At 40.8% G+C, this 15,786-nt stretch overlaps 1 protein-coding gene across 1 annotated transcript; it reads left to right on the top strand.

The window, feature by feature from the left end:
- The first annotated feature begins 351 nt into the window (after nt 1–351).
- Nucleotides 352–14,271, top strand: LOC108053264. Its single transcript, XM_017135866.2, has 3 exons — nt 352–1,911; nt 10,980–11,857; nt 13,443–14,271. The coding sequence occupies exons 1-3, from the start codon at nt 1,107–1,109 to the stop codon at nt 13,776–13,778; spliced, it is 2,019 nt and encodes a 672-aa protein (XP_016991355.1). The 5' UTR covers nt 352–1,106; the 3' UTR covers nt 13,779–14,271.
- The last annotated feature ends 1,515 nt before the right edge of the window (nt 14,272–15,786 follow it).

The following is a 15,786-nucleotide window of genomic DNA, read 5'->3' as shown; positions in this document are numbered from 1 at the left end:
TACTAGTCTATTTACATATTTACTCTTACTTTTAGTTGCACATTTATACATACATCTGCTTGACCTTTCAGTGGATTAAGCCATTCCGGGAATATATGTATGTATCTATTTGGCTGATCTGGTAGAGGATTATCGACTTCTTTCCTGAGCCCAGCCCAGCAGAGCCTACAAGAGTAGGTCGAGGCAGTACACACTCTCTTGCTCTCTCTGTTACCTACCTTAAGTCAGTCGGGCAGAGAGCAGTGGCAGGTAAGCAGGTTACTGAGTGCAGAGAGTGACTTCCGAGCGCCGAGCCGACTACTCTTTCGCCACGAACGAAGACTAAGTAGACGACACTAACCTGAGACGTTGTTTGCCAGATTCATTTTCCAGGGAGACGTCGTCGCGTAGACAAGCTCGAATTCGAAGCGGGCGCCAACAAGTCGATCCGGTAGACAACCTCCAGTTGATCCAGGAGAGTCGAACCAGTCCCAGCTGAATTTTCCGGGCGGAGTGGAAAGCTACTCTACGCGCCCGCAGAGTTGACTGTGTAAAGGGAAAGCCTGGGATCAGAACTCGCGACGCCATATTTGTTTCCAAACGATTGTGTGTGTGTGTCTCAGCTCCGGTGAGTGAGCGCCCGGTTGTGTGTAAGTGCAAAGACCATCGGGAGCCTTTGCACTCCAAGTGTTCCGACATTACCCCATCAGAGTCTACCTAATTACGAACAAAGTTTGGTAAGGGAATACAATTTCCAGAGCCAGCGTCTGTGTATGTGTGTGTGCTGTCACACCGCTATGGACGAGTGTGCGTGCGGACGTGTTGGTGGAACCCGATCGTGAACGCTGGTGTGAGTGCAAGTGGCTTTGAGTGCGCGGCGAAAAATATCCGCTTACCTAAGCGAAAAAGTTCTCTCACAACGGCCTAAGAACCGCACCTGGGCACAGACACAGTCACAGAAATACCTGTGCAAACGAACGTGGCCAGCATACAAAGCGAAACCAGAAAATCCACATTTTTCGACTTGCTCCAAGCTCTCCTCGCGCTCTCGACTGGAACGTCGCTCCCCAGAGCTACACCTCTGTATCTATAGCTCTACGTATTCGTAAGTCCGCTACGTAGCCACAATGAGCGACTCCACTCCCATCTGTCGGTGCCGCGTGCTTTACTTGGGCAGCGCCGTGCCGCGCCAGAGCAAGGACGGACTGCAGGGCATCCAGGAGCCGCTGCGCAGCCTTTATCCTTCGGAGGGGGCCGTGGGCGCCAAGGGCATCGACAGCTGGCTGAGCGTCTGGTCGAACGGCATCCTGCTGGAGAACGTAGACGAAAACCTTAAGCAGATTACGCGCTTCTTCCCGATCGAGTCCCTGCACTACTGTGCCGCCGTGCGGCAGGTGCTCATCCCGGAGCGAGGAAACTCCCACCCGGAGCCAAAGTTCCTGCCGCTGGACTCGCCCTTCGCCCGAATGCCGCGCGCCCAGCACCCACCCATCTTCGCCGCTATCCTGCGGCGCACCACCGGCATCAAAGTGCTTGAGTGCCACGTGTTTATCTGCAAGCGGGAGGCGGCCGCAAACGCGCTAGTCAGGTGCTGCTTTCACGCATACGCTGACAACTCGTATGCCCGCCAGTTGGAGACGGGCGGAGCCGGAGGGGGCGGTAGCGTCTACGGCACCCTGAAGAGCGGTGCCGGCAGCAAGTCAAGTGCCGACTTGACCAGCGTGGGTCTGGGCAACGGAATCGGAAACGGCGGCGGCAGCCACCATCTAGCCCTTTCCGGTCAAGGGGGATGGCGATCGAGAGCGGGCAGCACTACGACGCTAAATAGCCTCGGGCGAGCCTCAAATGGCCACGCCCCTAATGGATCGGCCTTGGGCACTAACGGTGGTAGTACTGGCAGCGCAGCCGAGGGTTACACATCTGTGAAAAACTGTAAGTATCATGCCGTACTGATACTGTAAGTATCAGTTTTAACAAAATCTTCAGATGTTAAGTACTTTGTAGTAATTCGCAATTACCAATTTTAAGCAACATCAAATTTAATTCTATATGAAATTTTCGAAATTATACCGGAAACTTTTAAAATTGTGTGAATATATTTTGATTCATACCTCGTTAAGAGGTGTTTTTATTTTGATATCAGTTTTTGTTTTAAGCTTAAATTATAATACAAAATAATTACACTAGCTTACACACAAAAGGTTGAAAAGGGTCATAGTAGTACAATTGAATCAACTTTTATTTATTCGATGAATTCCATAAACAAAAAAATGTTTATAAATTTTAAATTATTAACAAAATTAAAATTTTGTTTTTTAAATATTCATTCTGCTTATTTTTTTTATTTATTAAGACTTGAATTGTTGTCGTGCTCAAACTATATAGTAAAAATCTGAAAAAAAGATTTGGTACCCTTAAAAATATTTGCCATATTCTGTTTTATCTTTTGGCACAACACAAATTTTAAACACATTTTAGTTTTTATACCCTTGCAGAGGGTATTATAATTTTGTTCAAAAGTGTGCAGCGCAGTGAAGGAGACATCTCTGACCCTAAAAAGTATATATATTCTTAATCAGGATCACCTCCTGAGTTGATATAATCATGTCCGTCTGTCCGTCTGTCTGTTTCTACGCAAACTAGTCTCTCAGTTTTAAATATAAGGATCGGTCGACTATATCCTATAGCCGCGTTACCTGAGGAATTTAGTAAATAAATACTGTGTAAAATCTCAAATAGATCCGTCCGATAGATTTTGCAGGATCGTGTACACCGACTTTGAAATGGCCACTTTTCAGGAGAGCGTTTTGGACACCCAAAAATCGAATACAAAACGAGCTAACTTACCTACGTTCAACTGTCCATAACTTCGGAAGTTTTACTCGGATCGATCTAAAATTTTAACACAATATTCTCAAAATGTTGTGCATTCAGAAAAAAATTTAAAAAAAAATGAAAAAAAAAATTGTAATACTATGGTTGGCCAAAAATAAAATCAATAAAAAATCCGAACTTCCGAACTTTAAAAACACCACATTTCCAATCGTTCAGTTATATGGCAGCTATATGATATAGTCGCCCGATCCGGCTCGTTCCGGCTTATATACTACCTGCAATAGAAAGACAACTTTTGGGAAAGCAGATAGCTTTAAAACTGAGAGACTAGTTTGCGTAGAAACGGACGGACGGACAGACGGGCGGACAGACGGACATGGCTAGATCGACTCTCCTGTTGATGCTGATCAGGAATATATATACTTTATAGGGTCGGAAATGTCTCCTTTACTGCTTTCCAAACTTTTGACTGAAATTATAATACCCTCTGCAAGGGTATAAAGATCTGACATGCGTTGAATTTTGTAATGCTGAATAACTCCCAAAGGCGAATTTGTGTGGAAAAATATGTTATAATCAAAAGCTATGTAATCTTAAAAGCTAAATGGACCCGATACTAGAAAAAACTAAAACGTGAATTTTTGGCTATAATTTTGTAAATATTTAACATATACTATTAATTGTATTAAATCCACTTATTAATTGGAAATTGTATAAGATGGAAAATTTTGTATAAAAAGAGAGTTACAAATTTAACAAGATTTAAAATTATTATTTATCATTTTTAAATTTTAACGTGATTACGAAAATGGGTATTTTGACATATTGAATTTTATTTTTGGTTTATTTTTTTGAAGTTTGTCATAGCATTTTTATATATATATATAAAATTTGTTTTCAAATAATAACGAATAAATGAGTAAGGCACAGTTTCAGCAATAGTCAGCCGCTTTTCTTAATCCCGAGCTTCTTCCGTTTTTTCTGGGTTGTAAAGTAACACATGATTAATGGCTAGAATGTGACGGTTGTTAATTGAGTGTAAAATTTAGGCCGCAGGCAAAAGCACAAAATTGACTGCGACAGGTTATCGGTCGGTTCTTTGAGGTAAATCAAAACCATTTAAACACCTTGGTCGTTGGTGGAAAACTTCAGGCTCCGTCAGACCAAAATTATTTGGGCTCATTGCAGATATTCAATATTAAGAATTTATGTCAGATATTTATATCGGACCCTTGAGCATACAACCGGAAGCACTTTAGCCACTACCGTAGTGGTGAAACAACGACGCGATCAATACAGACTATGGCGGTTGTGACGGTGCTGACGACAAGACATACCGAACACTTTCCCCTCATTTAAATTTCAACGACGGCGACCAGCCAGCAAACAAGACAGAAACCGAGAAGAAGAGACTTAAATCTCACCGTTTTTCGACTCTGCTGCTTCTTCGTCCATCGGTTATAGCGAAGTTATGATAATTACCATGTAAATTACTAACACTGAGGAAAGCAGTTCTGCTTTGTGTCATAAAATGCACGATCTCTAGCCTGGCATTCGAATTAGCCGAATTTCGCTTTTCGAATGATTGAGCTGCTGCCCATCGCCTTCCCATGTGGTTAATATTCATGCATATTGAATTAGCAGACGTATGTACATACATATATCTTAATGTTTGCTGAGAGAAATCAAAAACATCAAGGCGAAGTCTTTTTTATGCTTACTTCGTCCAACTGGAGTTGGAGCTGTATTGTTTATTTTAACTGTTATAATTCATGTGTTTTAATAATATTTAACATCTGTCGGAGACATATAACTATTGCAACGCTACCATATGTATATAAAATGATGACTGTGTGCTTTTTAAGTGTGGAGTCTGTAAACACACACCAATACAAAAACCTTAATTAAAACCAAATCAAATGACTTGCAGCCAGCCGTCTGCTAATTAATAGAGCCCATTCGACTACGAGCAGTTTATTATATGTACATATGTACATATCTAGGCTGTCACTGTCTGCTCTGTTCTCACAGTCTTGTGACCACCTACTTGTTAAGTTTGCCCTTTGGGCTTTGCCACATTCCCATGCCGCCCGCTCAGGCATAATCCCTTCCTACTGAATAGAACGCCAGGCAGAACAGATTGGATGGTACAATAAAGTTCCACCGGGATCAGTGGTCGCGTGGTTACTAAACAGGTCCACCAACGCAATACAAATAAGTGCAAAGAACAAATTGGGAAGTCGGGGACGGGACGGGGCCCAAACATCCATTATAAGCATGCAAGTGCGCGCAGCGAGTGAGTAAATAGAAATGAACGCGTGAGAAAATTTCGGATGGGTCTGCTAATTGTATTGTGATGGCGGACTTCGCTGGCGCTTTCATGTTCCACAAGCTGAGTCGCTGCGAAGTGTGAAATCGCTGTGGAACCGCGGTAAAGAGATAGAAAAGAAATAGTCCCAGAGAGCCTCGCCAGAATACGTCAATGTGAGAGTGCTTCAGTGAAACTCTGTCGCGAAGAGATAAAATCTGGCGCTGAACAAGCTCATTTGAGACTGACTGTGTTTTTGTGAGATTTTTCAAATCATTAACTTTTTTTTTTCCACAGGGTGTAAACATTTTCAAGATTTTGGTTTCTACCGCGATTTAGAGGAGTTTCGTTCCTTCTACTTTAAACAGACAATACTGTTTTTTTTAGCATAAAACCAAAATTTTATTGTCGATTTATATTAACAGGTCTGCCAAAATAGATGCCGAAGCATAATTTATAATTTATTAAAAAGGTTTCTTTTACAGACAGTTTAAAAATGTATAAGCAATTTAGTTCTGAAGTTCCGGCAAGTTTAGTATTCTTATTTAAGTAGTCTAAAGGAAAAAATGTTGAAATTGTAAAAAAAACTAAGCTTGAAATGTTGGAAAATTTTTTTAGGGAAGCTTAAATATTTTTCATAAATTCGAGGAAAATCAGTTTTCTTGCAGTCTTGTTAATATATGTCCAGGCGGTATTGTAACGTGAAATTGACATAATTTCTCGAAGTAAAATAGTTAGTAAACAACAGGTCTATGGTTTTTTGTTGTGCACATCTTTAAGCAATTTTTGGCCCATTGGTCTTAATTTAAGAAATTTGTTTAAAACAAAATTAGAACGCGACACTTTTTAAGATATATTTTAACTGATGTAAGCCTATTTTATTGCTTATAAAGAATTCCTATGTTAGCTAAAACATTTTTCCTGTGGTTTTGGGATAAGCCTTAAGAAAAATAGTGTGGAAGTGATTAACAAATAGGGGTACAAAAAATACGTTAGTCGCGCCGTAACATGATCTCCAGTTGTTCCAAAATAAACTATCAATACGTCAGCGCGGCCAGTTGTCCATGAGAGCAATCTTAGCTGGGGCTTCAAAAATACGATTACGATCACCGTTTGCGTCCATCTCGCAACTCATTGTTGCTGTTGCACTATTATGCAAAGAGGCTGGACAGAATCGAACTGGAGGCAGAGAAAGGCGAGGCAAAAACAAAGACGGCACACATTAACCGAAATCCAGTTGCAGTTTAATGACTCAGTTGCACGCAACAACCGCATGAAACCTTTTTCGCGGGCTCGATGGAGCAATTTCAACGCGGGACGTGATCGTAACGATATAGAAAAAGTTAGCGATCACAAGGAATATGTAAGATTTGGAACTGGCATATGTCAGTATACTAAACTAGTATATTAAAGCTTGTGTAAAAAAATTGTTTAAGTTCAACCATATATTATTTTGGCTTAAATTTATTATATGCCATAAGTAGCTCTATTTTAAAGTTCACTTTCATATACCAGACTCTTTTTGGATACCCTATCAAGACATCTTGTCTCTGTGAGCTCTCTACTGTTTTGTTAGTCATTCTTTTGGCATTCTGGTGTGACATAGTCGGCCTAGATTCCAAACTTCAGCTGCACCTGCGTCCCTCTAACGTTGGTTTCCAAAGCTTGGCAAAGGCAATGATAAAAATCAGCAAGAAAACTGCATTCCATGCGATTGATTTTGTTTTTTTGGTAACTTAAAATACAAGCAGCAAAAAAGAGTTAAAATAACCCCCATTTGAAAATGATGGGTGAAGTTTTTGCTTTGCCGTTTCGTTTTTTGCCACTCCTCTTCCGCTGAAATTTGTGTGGCCCCGAAAAACGGATAAATGCCAGCAGGGTGCTTAGCCAAGCCTTGGATACGTGGTATTTCTACTAAACCCACCTTTCCCGGCACCTTGCATGAATGATACTGGCTTCGAGTCGACGGTTAAGCTTCCATACTATCTTCTTCCATTTTCATTTTCACGCACGCATGCGCATCTCGCTGTCCCTCGGAAAGTAAGTGAGAGTATCAATTTTACTTTTGGATGGTCGTATATCAATTTCCTCTGAAAATGACGTAAGCACAAATGACTTGGTGAAACGAAAATCGAGCAAAGTTGTTCAAACACTTTTCCGTAGTTCCGTGATCAAAACAGGAACAGTAAAATTGTGACGTAATTTAAAATCGGTAAACGCTCAAGTTAAATTAGCCATAGCCTCAAATGGAATGTAATTTACTTTCTACAACTATGCCGGACAAATGAAACCAATTAAATGATCGGGAATCTGGACTTCCGCAACCATTTAAGCAAATTACATTCCGTACGGTAGCTGTATATTTGCTAAACGGCCCGACTAAGCTTCCTGCTGAGTTAACTATGTTTCGCTGACCAATATGTATATTAATTCATAAGGAACGTATTTATTTTAATGCACCGGTGTATTATCGCCTGGCAATGTATATTTAATAGTGTCATTTAATGATTACATCTAATAAACAAAAGAATTTCAAATGGTGGAACTTTGTGTCGAAAACGCTAACTTTCTACGCAACACGTATACTTTTTAAAAGGAAATTAAGATAAATGAAAGTGGCAAAAGAAACAGATTATCTCAGTTAGCAATGTAGTTGGTGAAGAAGAGTATTCCTCCCGATGCATTTGAAATTTGGTCATGACTATACATATTGTGCTGCTAATTAGGCAGGCTTCCTACAATAATATTTTGTTGTTTCGTAAGTTCAAAAGTTTTGTGTCGCATAATACCATAACAAGAGCTACTACGGCTCTTATTTTCAAAGCCCTATAACTCTGGAGGTCAATAGTCCCGAGGCCGAGCAGGTTTCTAGCTAGCGCTTGAGGCAGCCACGCCCAGGAAAGAGCCCCCGGTTAGAATAACAAACGAAAACTAAAAACACTAGCTACATAGCTGCGTTAAAAAAATTGGAATGGCAAGATAGTGAAGTGGCCACAGAAGACATTTGCAAAGTAACTCATCGCGTTGTCGCTGGTCTAACTGAGCCAACTTGGGCCGGGTCTTCAACATGACTGAGAGTTGGACGGGAACCGGACAGTCGGACTCGACTTTCGGGCTGGTGGCGTCTAGGTCTATGACCGGACTGAACGGGGTGAGGGGAACTGCGGGTCTGTGGTTTGGCGACAGTTGCAGGTGTAGCCACGCTCAGGTTATTAAATTACTGTTATTTATTACGAAACCGTTGCCTCTATGGCCCAAATGTGCTGCAGTGTGAGTAAATGTTTGTGGGTTTGGATTAGAGTCCGCTGACTGACTGACTAAGCGATCCAGGAGAGGCCAGTCGGACCAACTCGATCGGAATCGCTGACCAGTTTATTTGAATGCGTTTGCCGTCGCGAGACCAATGGTCTTGGCCTATTTTCGTTCATAAGAGCGGATTAGACGCGCTTAGTCGATGGTCAGCGTTTTGGCTAATTTGTATTCGAGTGCTTTGTCCAGCTCTAGCCGCCACTTGCCCGTCGTCGTCTTTGGTGAGTCAGCACTTCGCCTTCGTCAGCAGATCGAAAGGCAAAACAAGTGCGCAATGGATATCGATAGCCAGCGGACAGCATCCGACCATGAAGGTCAGGGGAAATCTTACAAAGCCTACTCTCAGTCGTCTTTTAAGTGCATTAAATTAATATTTTATCTGAAGATCTATACGTTCCTCGTTTTCAGTTATTTTGTCTAGACTGCCACGTACTGACGAATAGCTGTTCGTTGTTTTTTATACCGTTGTTATAGTTATAATTTCAGTCAAATGTTTGCATCGCAGTGAAGGAGACATTTCCGACCCTATAAATTATATATATTCTTGATCAGCATCACCAGGAGAGTCGATTTAGCCATGTCCGTCTGTCCGCCCGTCCCTCCTTTTCTCCGCGTACTAGTCCCTCATTTTTAAAGCTATCTGCTTGAAAGTTTCCCAAAAGTTGTCTTTCTATTGCAGGTAGTATATAAGTCGGAAAGAACCGGATCGGGCGACTTTATCATATAGCTCCTATAGGAACAATCAAAAAAAAAATGCAAAACAACTATAACTTTGTTGTTTTTAATTTTTTTGACATGGCTTCATTGTTATACCCTTGCAGAGGGTATTATAATTTTGGTCAAAAGTGTGCAACGCAGTGAAGGAGACATCTCCGACCCTATAAAGTATATATATTCTTGATCAGGATCACCTCCTGAGTTGATATAGCCATGTCCGTCTGTCTGTTTCTACGCGAACTAGTCTCTCAGTTTTAAAGATATCGAATTCAAACTTTGCACACACCCTTCTTTCCTTTGCACGCAGTATATAAGTCGGAACGGCCGGGATCGGCCGACTATATCCTATAGCTGCCATATAACTGATTAATCGGAAATGCCATAACTCTGCTGTTTGTTAAGTTAGGAAGTTGGGACTTTCTATGGGTTTTATATTTGGCCAATCAATACGACGTACCAAATTTCATAAGGATCGGCCGACTATATCCTATAGCTGCTATATAACTGATTGATCGGAAATGCCATAACTTTGGTGTTTGTAAATTTAGAAAGTTGGGATTTTCTATGGGTTTTATATTTGGCCAATTAATCCGACCTACCAAATTTCATAAGGATTGGCCGACTATATCTTATAGCTGCCATATAACTGATTGATCGGGAATGCCATAACTTTGGTGTTTGTTAAGTTAGGAAGTTGGGACTTTCTATGGGTTTTATTTTTGCCCAATCAATCCGACATATCAAATTTCATAAGGATCGGCCGACTATATTCTATAACTGTCATATAACTGAACGATTGGAAATGCCATAACTTTGGTGTTTTTAAAGTTAGGAAGTTGGGATTTTTTATGAGTATTAAGAATGCATCATATGAATAATTTTGGAGAATATAATTTGCAGAATATTCTGCAAGGGTATTTCAACATCGGCTCCGCCCGAAGTTAGCTTTCCTTTCTTGTTTTTTTTATCAATTTGTTATACCCTTGCAAAGGGTATTATAATGTTGGTAAAAAGTGTGCTATAAATATATAAATAAATATAAATATTCTTGATATATTCTTGATCAGGATCGCGTCCTGAGTTGATATAAGCATGTCCGTCTATCCGTCAGTCTGTTTCTACGCGAACTAGTCTCTCAGTTTTAAAGATATCGAATTGAAACTTTGCACACACCCTTCGTTCCTTTGAACGCAGTATATACATAAGTCGGAACGCCCGGGATCGGCCGACTATATGCTATAGCTGCCATATAACTGAACGATTGGAAATGCCATAACTTTGGTGTTTTTAAAGTTATGAAGTTGGGATTTTTTATGAGTATTAAGAATGCATCATATGAATAATTTTGGAGAATATAATTTACAGAATATTCTGCAAGGGTATATCAACTTCAGCTCCGCCCGAAGTTAGCTTTTCTTTCTTGTTTAATTTATTTTCGGTCAAGCTTAAGATTTCTTTTTAAAATGCAAAAATTATTGCAAAAAAATTTTATAAAAAAATTAAAAAAATACTAATAATTCTGACAGCACGTGTCATTCTTTTATATTCTTTTGATTTATTTTCCGACTTTTTTCGACAAATAAGTTAACACGTGTATCCGGATATTTGAAGTTTTAACACAAATTTTGAAGCCACATTTTTTTGTTCAAAAAATCAAATGCGAATACATACGAATAATAAAAAAGATTACACACTAGAAGAACACACTATTTGCTAAAAGTTACGCTCATAAGCGTATTTATTAAAAAGCACCGTTATTTTGCATTATCTTAAAACTAAATTATATTACTTGGCTTCACCTTTTTAATAAATTTAACTTTATCTTTTAAAGTCTATGGCAGCAGTGCTGACCTCAACGTGACCGTTGATGACGGAGATGCGTCGTACAATGGCGACGAGAACCACAAGGTCTGGAGTGGGTCGCAGGACCAGCTCGATAGCATTGGGCCTGTAGAGAGTCCCTACGAACTGTTTGCTGGAAACACTTCCACCTTGGGGAGGCCCCTTCGGGCGCGGCAAATCAGCACGCCCATCGACGTACCGCCGCCTCCTGTTAAGGAGGAGCGCAAGTCGAAGCGGGACAAAAAGTCGTCGAAGTCGAGCGGTAGCCAGAGCCTCTCCGGTACTCTAATTCGCCCGAAACCCGTGCATGCGGCAGCTTTGCATCGCTCCGGCTTCCAGGGGACGCCGGGACCTGGCAGCATGATCTACGGACACGTACCCGGACAAGGACCCCACGCCGCCCGGTACCACACGATAAGCCACCGCGGCTTTCCCCCGGGTCCACACAGCCACCTGGCTCATCACCCGCCACCACATTCCCCACAGCACCAGGTTAATATGATGCACCACCCCCACATCGTTGGCATGCCGCCTATGCAGATTCCCGTGATGATGCCGCAGCAGTACGCCACGCTTCAGCCGTCTCGCTCCACAAGCAAGAAGAAGAAAAAGGATAAAAGGAATGGCGCGGCTGGAGGTGGCGGAGTACCCGTGGGCATGCCCATTGTTCCGCCTATCTACGCCTACCATCAACAGCAGGTCATCGGAAGCGTTCCGTCCCCCCAGCTGGCCCAGTCCCTCATCGGGGAGAGCCGTGGGTTGGGCCACTCTAACCGCAAGCTGGCGGCATCTATGGGCAACGGACTGGACGACTCCGGAAACTCGGGGGCCGAGTCGCCATCGCCAGGCGGCACTGGGATATACAAGGTGGGTGCGCTTCGCTCAAATTAAGCTGGGCAAATGGAAACCATAGGAAGAATGAGCTGAATAATATTTGAATTTGTACCAACAACAAAAAATTACATATATAGTAGAGTACGGTTATAACGACTCCGCTTATAGTGTCCGTCCGGTTATTGCGACGAAAGCTCGATGGCTTGGCTTTTCCGAAAGGTCAGAATAATACTTCACCGCGACGTCTTACATTTTTATACCCTTGCAGAGGGTATCATAATTTTTGATATAAGCATTTCCTTCTGTCCGTCTGTCCGTCTTTCTGTTTCTACACGAACTAGACTCTTAGTTTTAAATATATCGAATTGAAACTTTGCACACACCCTTCGTTCCTTTGCACGCAGTATATAAGTCGGAACGGCCGGCATATATCCTATATATCCGAATATATCCGCCATATAACTGATTGATCGGAAATGCAATAACATTGGTGTTTGTAAGGTTAGAAAGTTGGAATTTTCTATGGGTTTTATTTTTGACCAATCAATCCGACCTACCAAATTGTAATGATCAACAGGAGAGTTATTCTAGCCATTTTCGCCTGTCCTTTTCTATGCGAACAAGTGTAATGTTCTTTCTATTTCTGAAATCGGACGACTAAGTAATAAGCAGCCATAACTGCATTGTATTTAAACATGTACGCAAATTCTCCGAGATAAAGTTATTTTTATTTTTTTTTTAAATTAGACGACTTTATTATGTACCGGCCATAGGAATGATCGAAGAGTTTATCAACAAATCAACATAGCTTCATTACATATACGTTTCAAAGACCATTTAACTTGTATAGCTGCAATGGAATATAAACATCGTCTTGCCGATGTTTGCTTTGTTTCTTCTTCTTTATTTGTGATAGATTATTGATCACTTAAACGATAAAATTAATTAATTTTTAAAGCTCAATGTTTGAATTAGCCTAGCTTTTCAATTTATATTGAAAATATTTGTATAAATATCCACATAGCATGAATCTAGTGCAACACTAAATCTAAAAGATTCTGTGGCTCGGCACATCAGATCAGGTCAGACAGGGTAGGCCATGATCGAAAACACTCAAATCGAATCGGTAAGAACTACTAAGGTCGACTTGAGAAAAAGTTTTATTGGTTTTGAAAAAGACTACAAATGAAATAAAAAAATAATTTAAAAAAGCTTAAGATTGTTTTTCTTAATTTGCTTAAATTAATAAGTAAACATTTATTTTTATTCATAGACAATTTTTTATTAATTACTTAAAATTTTAAGTGATGAAAAACTTTTACCTTGATATGATCTTCAATCGAGTCGGGGAAAGAACAACTCCTAGGCTAACGATCTGGCCATTTAGTCAATCAAAAAGTAGACATAGGATTGTTCGACCGAAAATTGTTAAAGGCAGTTAAAAAAACTAATGTATTTAAACGGAAACTTTTTTACTTTTCTGGGTGTAGATTGATCGATTGATCTTTAGTTAATCAATGCAAATTATAGAATTCCAAAAAAACAAGAGTTAATAATTTCCCTTCAAAACTCAAAGCTCTAGAAAAACATAAGTTATTAATATTCGTGTTTTTTTCAGCGCAAAGGACACTTGAACGAGCGAGCCTTCAGTTACTCTATACGCCAGGAGCATCGCAGCCGTAGCCACGGATCATTGGCCAGCTTGCAGTTTAACCCGCCAGACATAAAAAAGGAACGTGAGATCGCCCAGATGGTAGCAGGTCTTGACCTTAACGAAGGCGAGCGACCTATGGGCCCGAACTCACTGCAGCGCAAGCAGGCGGCCATATCAATGCAAAATGGCGGAGGACAGGGTCCAGGACCCGGCCAGCATCCTCACGCTCACCCTCCGCATCCACATGCCATCTACGGCCCACTTGGGCCAGCCAGCAGCTTCGGGAAGCCGCGAAGATAAGAGCTTATATGTCTATAAGATAACTTCTTGGTTAGTCTGCCAAGAGGAACCGCGAAGTTAATGCATACATAGATAGATTTACACAACGTTTAGCGATGCTGGTCAAAATAAAATGGGTACGATCGAAAGCGGCGAGTGAAACCTTGTAGTACACCAGATTGAAAAGATGGTCTAGCGAAGGTCTGGGAGAGGACTCCCACACGGAAACCAATTCTACTTAAATGAATATGTGTGCCTTATTAGGTTTATACTAAAAGAACGTGCGCTGGCTAGTAACCGTGAATCCACGAGATACCATATATTAACCGTATAATACGTAGTGTAGAATATTATAATACGATTACCTTGTCCGTGTCGGAGACGATGTTCAAATGTTCTATCGCTTCGGGGAACACATCCCGATCTGCCGAATTGATAAGCCGTAAATTACCTATATGCAATTTTATATATATAATAAATACCTACAATAAACTGTTTACAGAGTACGATCCTATGCCAAAGCGAATGTTTTTTAAATTCCAGGTGTCCAGCTGTCATGCTGCCGCTCCAAATGATTAGCATGCTGGCTCCAGTACGGAAAGTTATCAGCTCTTCAACATACTTCAGTTAAGGTGGGCTGATTGACACAACGACCCTCCCATAGAAATACTCAGCGGAATGCTGTTTTTACTAAGCCTTGCCAAAGTTGTCCAACTATTGCAGACGGGTGCCCCGCATTCGAAGAGAAAAAGCCGTAAGCCTCGGCTGCGAGAGCAACCTATCGGACCGATTTGCATACGAATGAGCCGCGACTTGAATGTGGTTGCTTTGTGGGACTTTCTGGCGAGGCATAGCCTTGGTGCCGGCTCAACTCGACAGCCCAGCGCATCCAGTGAGACGGGCGATTTTTGAATTTTGAGTTAAATGTGTATATAGGTATAGGTGATATATACATACATATGTATTATATGTGGCGGGCAGGTGATAATACCTGAGTTCCCCTGCAGGCGTTTCAAAAGAGTCGATTTCACTTCCAGTTTCACATGCATTGTGAAAAGCAAGAAATATAGGGCTTTTCGCAGGTTTATCCAGTGTTGGCCGTAATTGCACGTGTACTAGTCAGCAGATGGGATGTTTTTAATTTTACGAAGATCACCTTAAAAAAGGTTTGACATGTGTAGTACCTACTGCCAGTGCGTGTACCTACATACGTGTTCGGGTTTTTGATTTTAGTTTGCTGTTTTGGCTGCAATTCATTGGGCCGAATCTAAGGCGTTGCGTAATATATGTGCAAGACTGCAGTTTTTGCCGCCGCATCGGTGTCAGCGGCACACAATTTAAGAAACAGGAAAATTCAGCAATTCCTGACCAGTTTTACTTGTATATGAACAATCACGCCGAAGCCTTGTCGTTAATGGAATAGTACTGTACTGGATATAGTACTGTACCACGTTTATAAAAAAACCTTTGTTTTCGCCTTACAATCTAGAAAAAGTACCTTTTATTTGTTAACAAGTGTTAATTCTTTCTTAACAAGAAAGAAAGCAAACTTCGGCAAGCCGAAGTTTATATACCCTTGCAGTTATTACAAATCGACTACATTTCGATTTCTAAGCCTGTATTACTAAAAACAATGAAGCTGTGTCGAATTTGCGCTGCATTTTGCCATCGTTTTTATGGCAGCTATACGATATTGTTGATTTTAATTTAGTTAAAACCGTAATTCCATAATATTTAAATATTACCAAATCCCAAAGAACAAAAAAAACTATTTTAAAACAACAAAGTTATAATTTTAAAAAAATGTTTTCCCATTGTTAATATGGGAACTATGTGATATAGTCGTCCAAACTGGCTCGTTCCGACTTATATACTACATGCAATAGAAAGACAACTTTTAGAAAATTTTAAGCAGATAGCTTTAAAACTGAGGGATTTGTTTGCGTAGAAACGGGTAGACGGACGGACAGGCGGACATGGCTAGATCGACTCTCCTGGTGATGCTGATCAAGAATATATATATTTTATA

Source organism: Drosophila rhopaloa, unplaced genomic scaffold (assembly GCF_018152115.1).
Source record: "Drosophila rhopaloa isolate 14029-0021.01 unplaced genomic scaffold, ASM1815211v1 contig_155, whole genome shotgun sequence".
NCBI classification, from domain to species: Eukaryota; Metazoa; Arthropoda; class Insecta; order Diptera; family Drosophilidae; genus Drosophila; species Drosophila rhopaloa.
Note: the sequence above shows the minus strand (reverse complement) of the source record. Positions and strands in the feature narration are given on the sequence as shown.

Excerpts from the sequence above, each read along its gene's own strand:
- LOC108053264 (XM_017135866.2), top strand. The coding sequence starts at position 1,107 with ATGAGCGACTCCACTCCCATCTGTCGGTGCCGCGTGCTTTACTTGGGC. Across the intron at positions 1,912-10,979 it reads TTACACATCTGTGAAAAACT|TCTATGGCAGCAGTGCTGAC; the intron begins GTAAGTATCATG and ends TATCTTTTAAAG. Across the intron at positions 11,858-13,442 it reads GCGGCACTGGGATATACAAG|CGCAAAGGACACTTGAACGA; the intron begins GTGGGTGCGCTT and ends TGTTTTTTTCAG.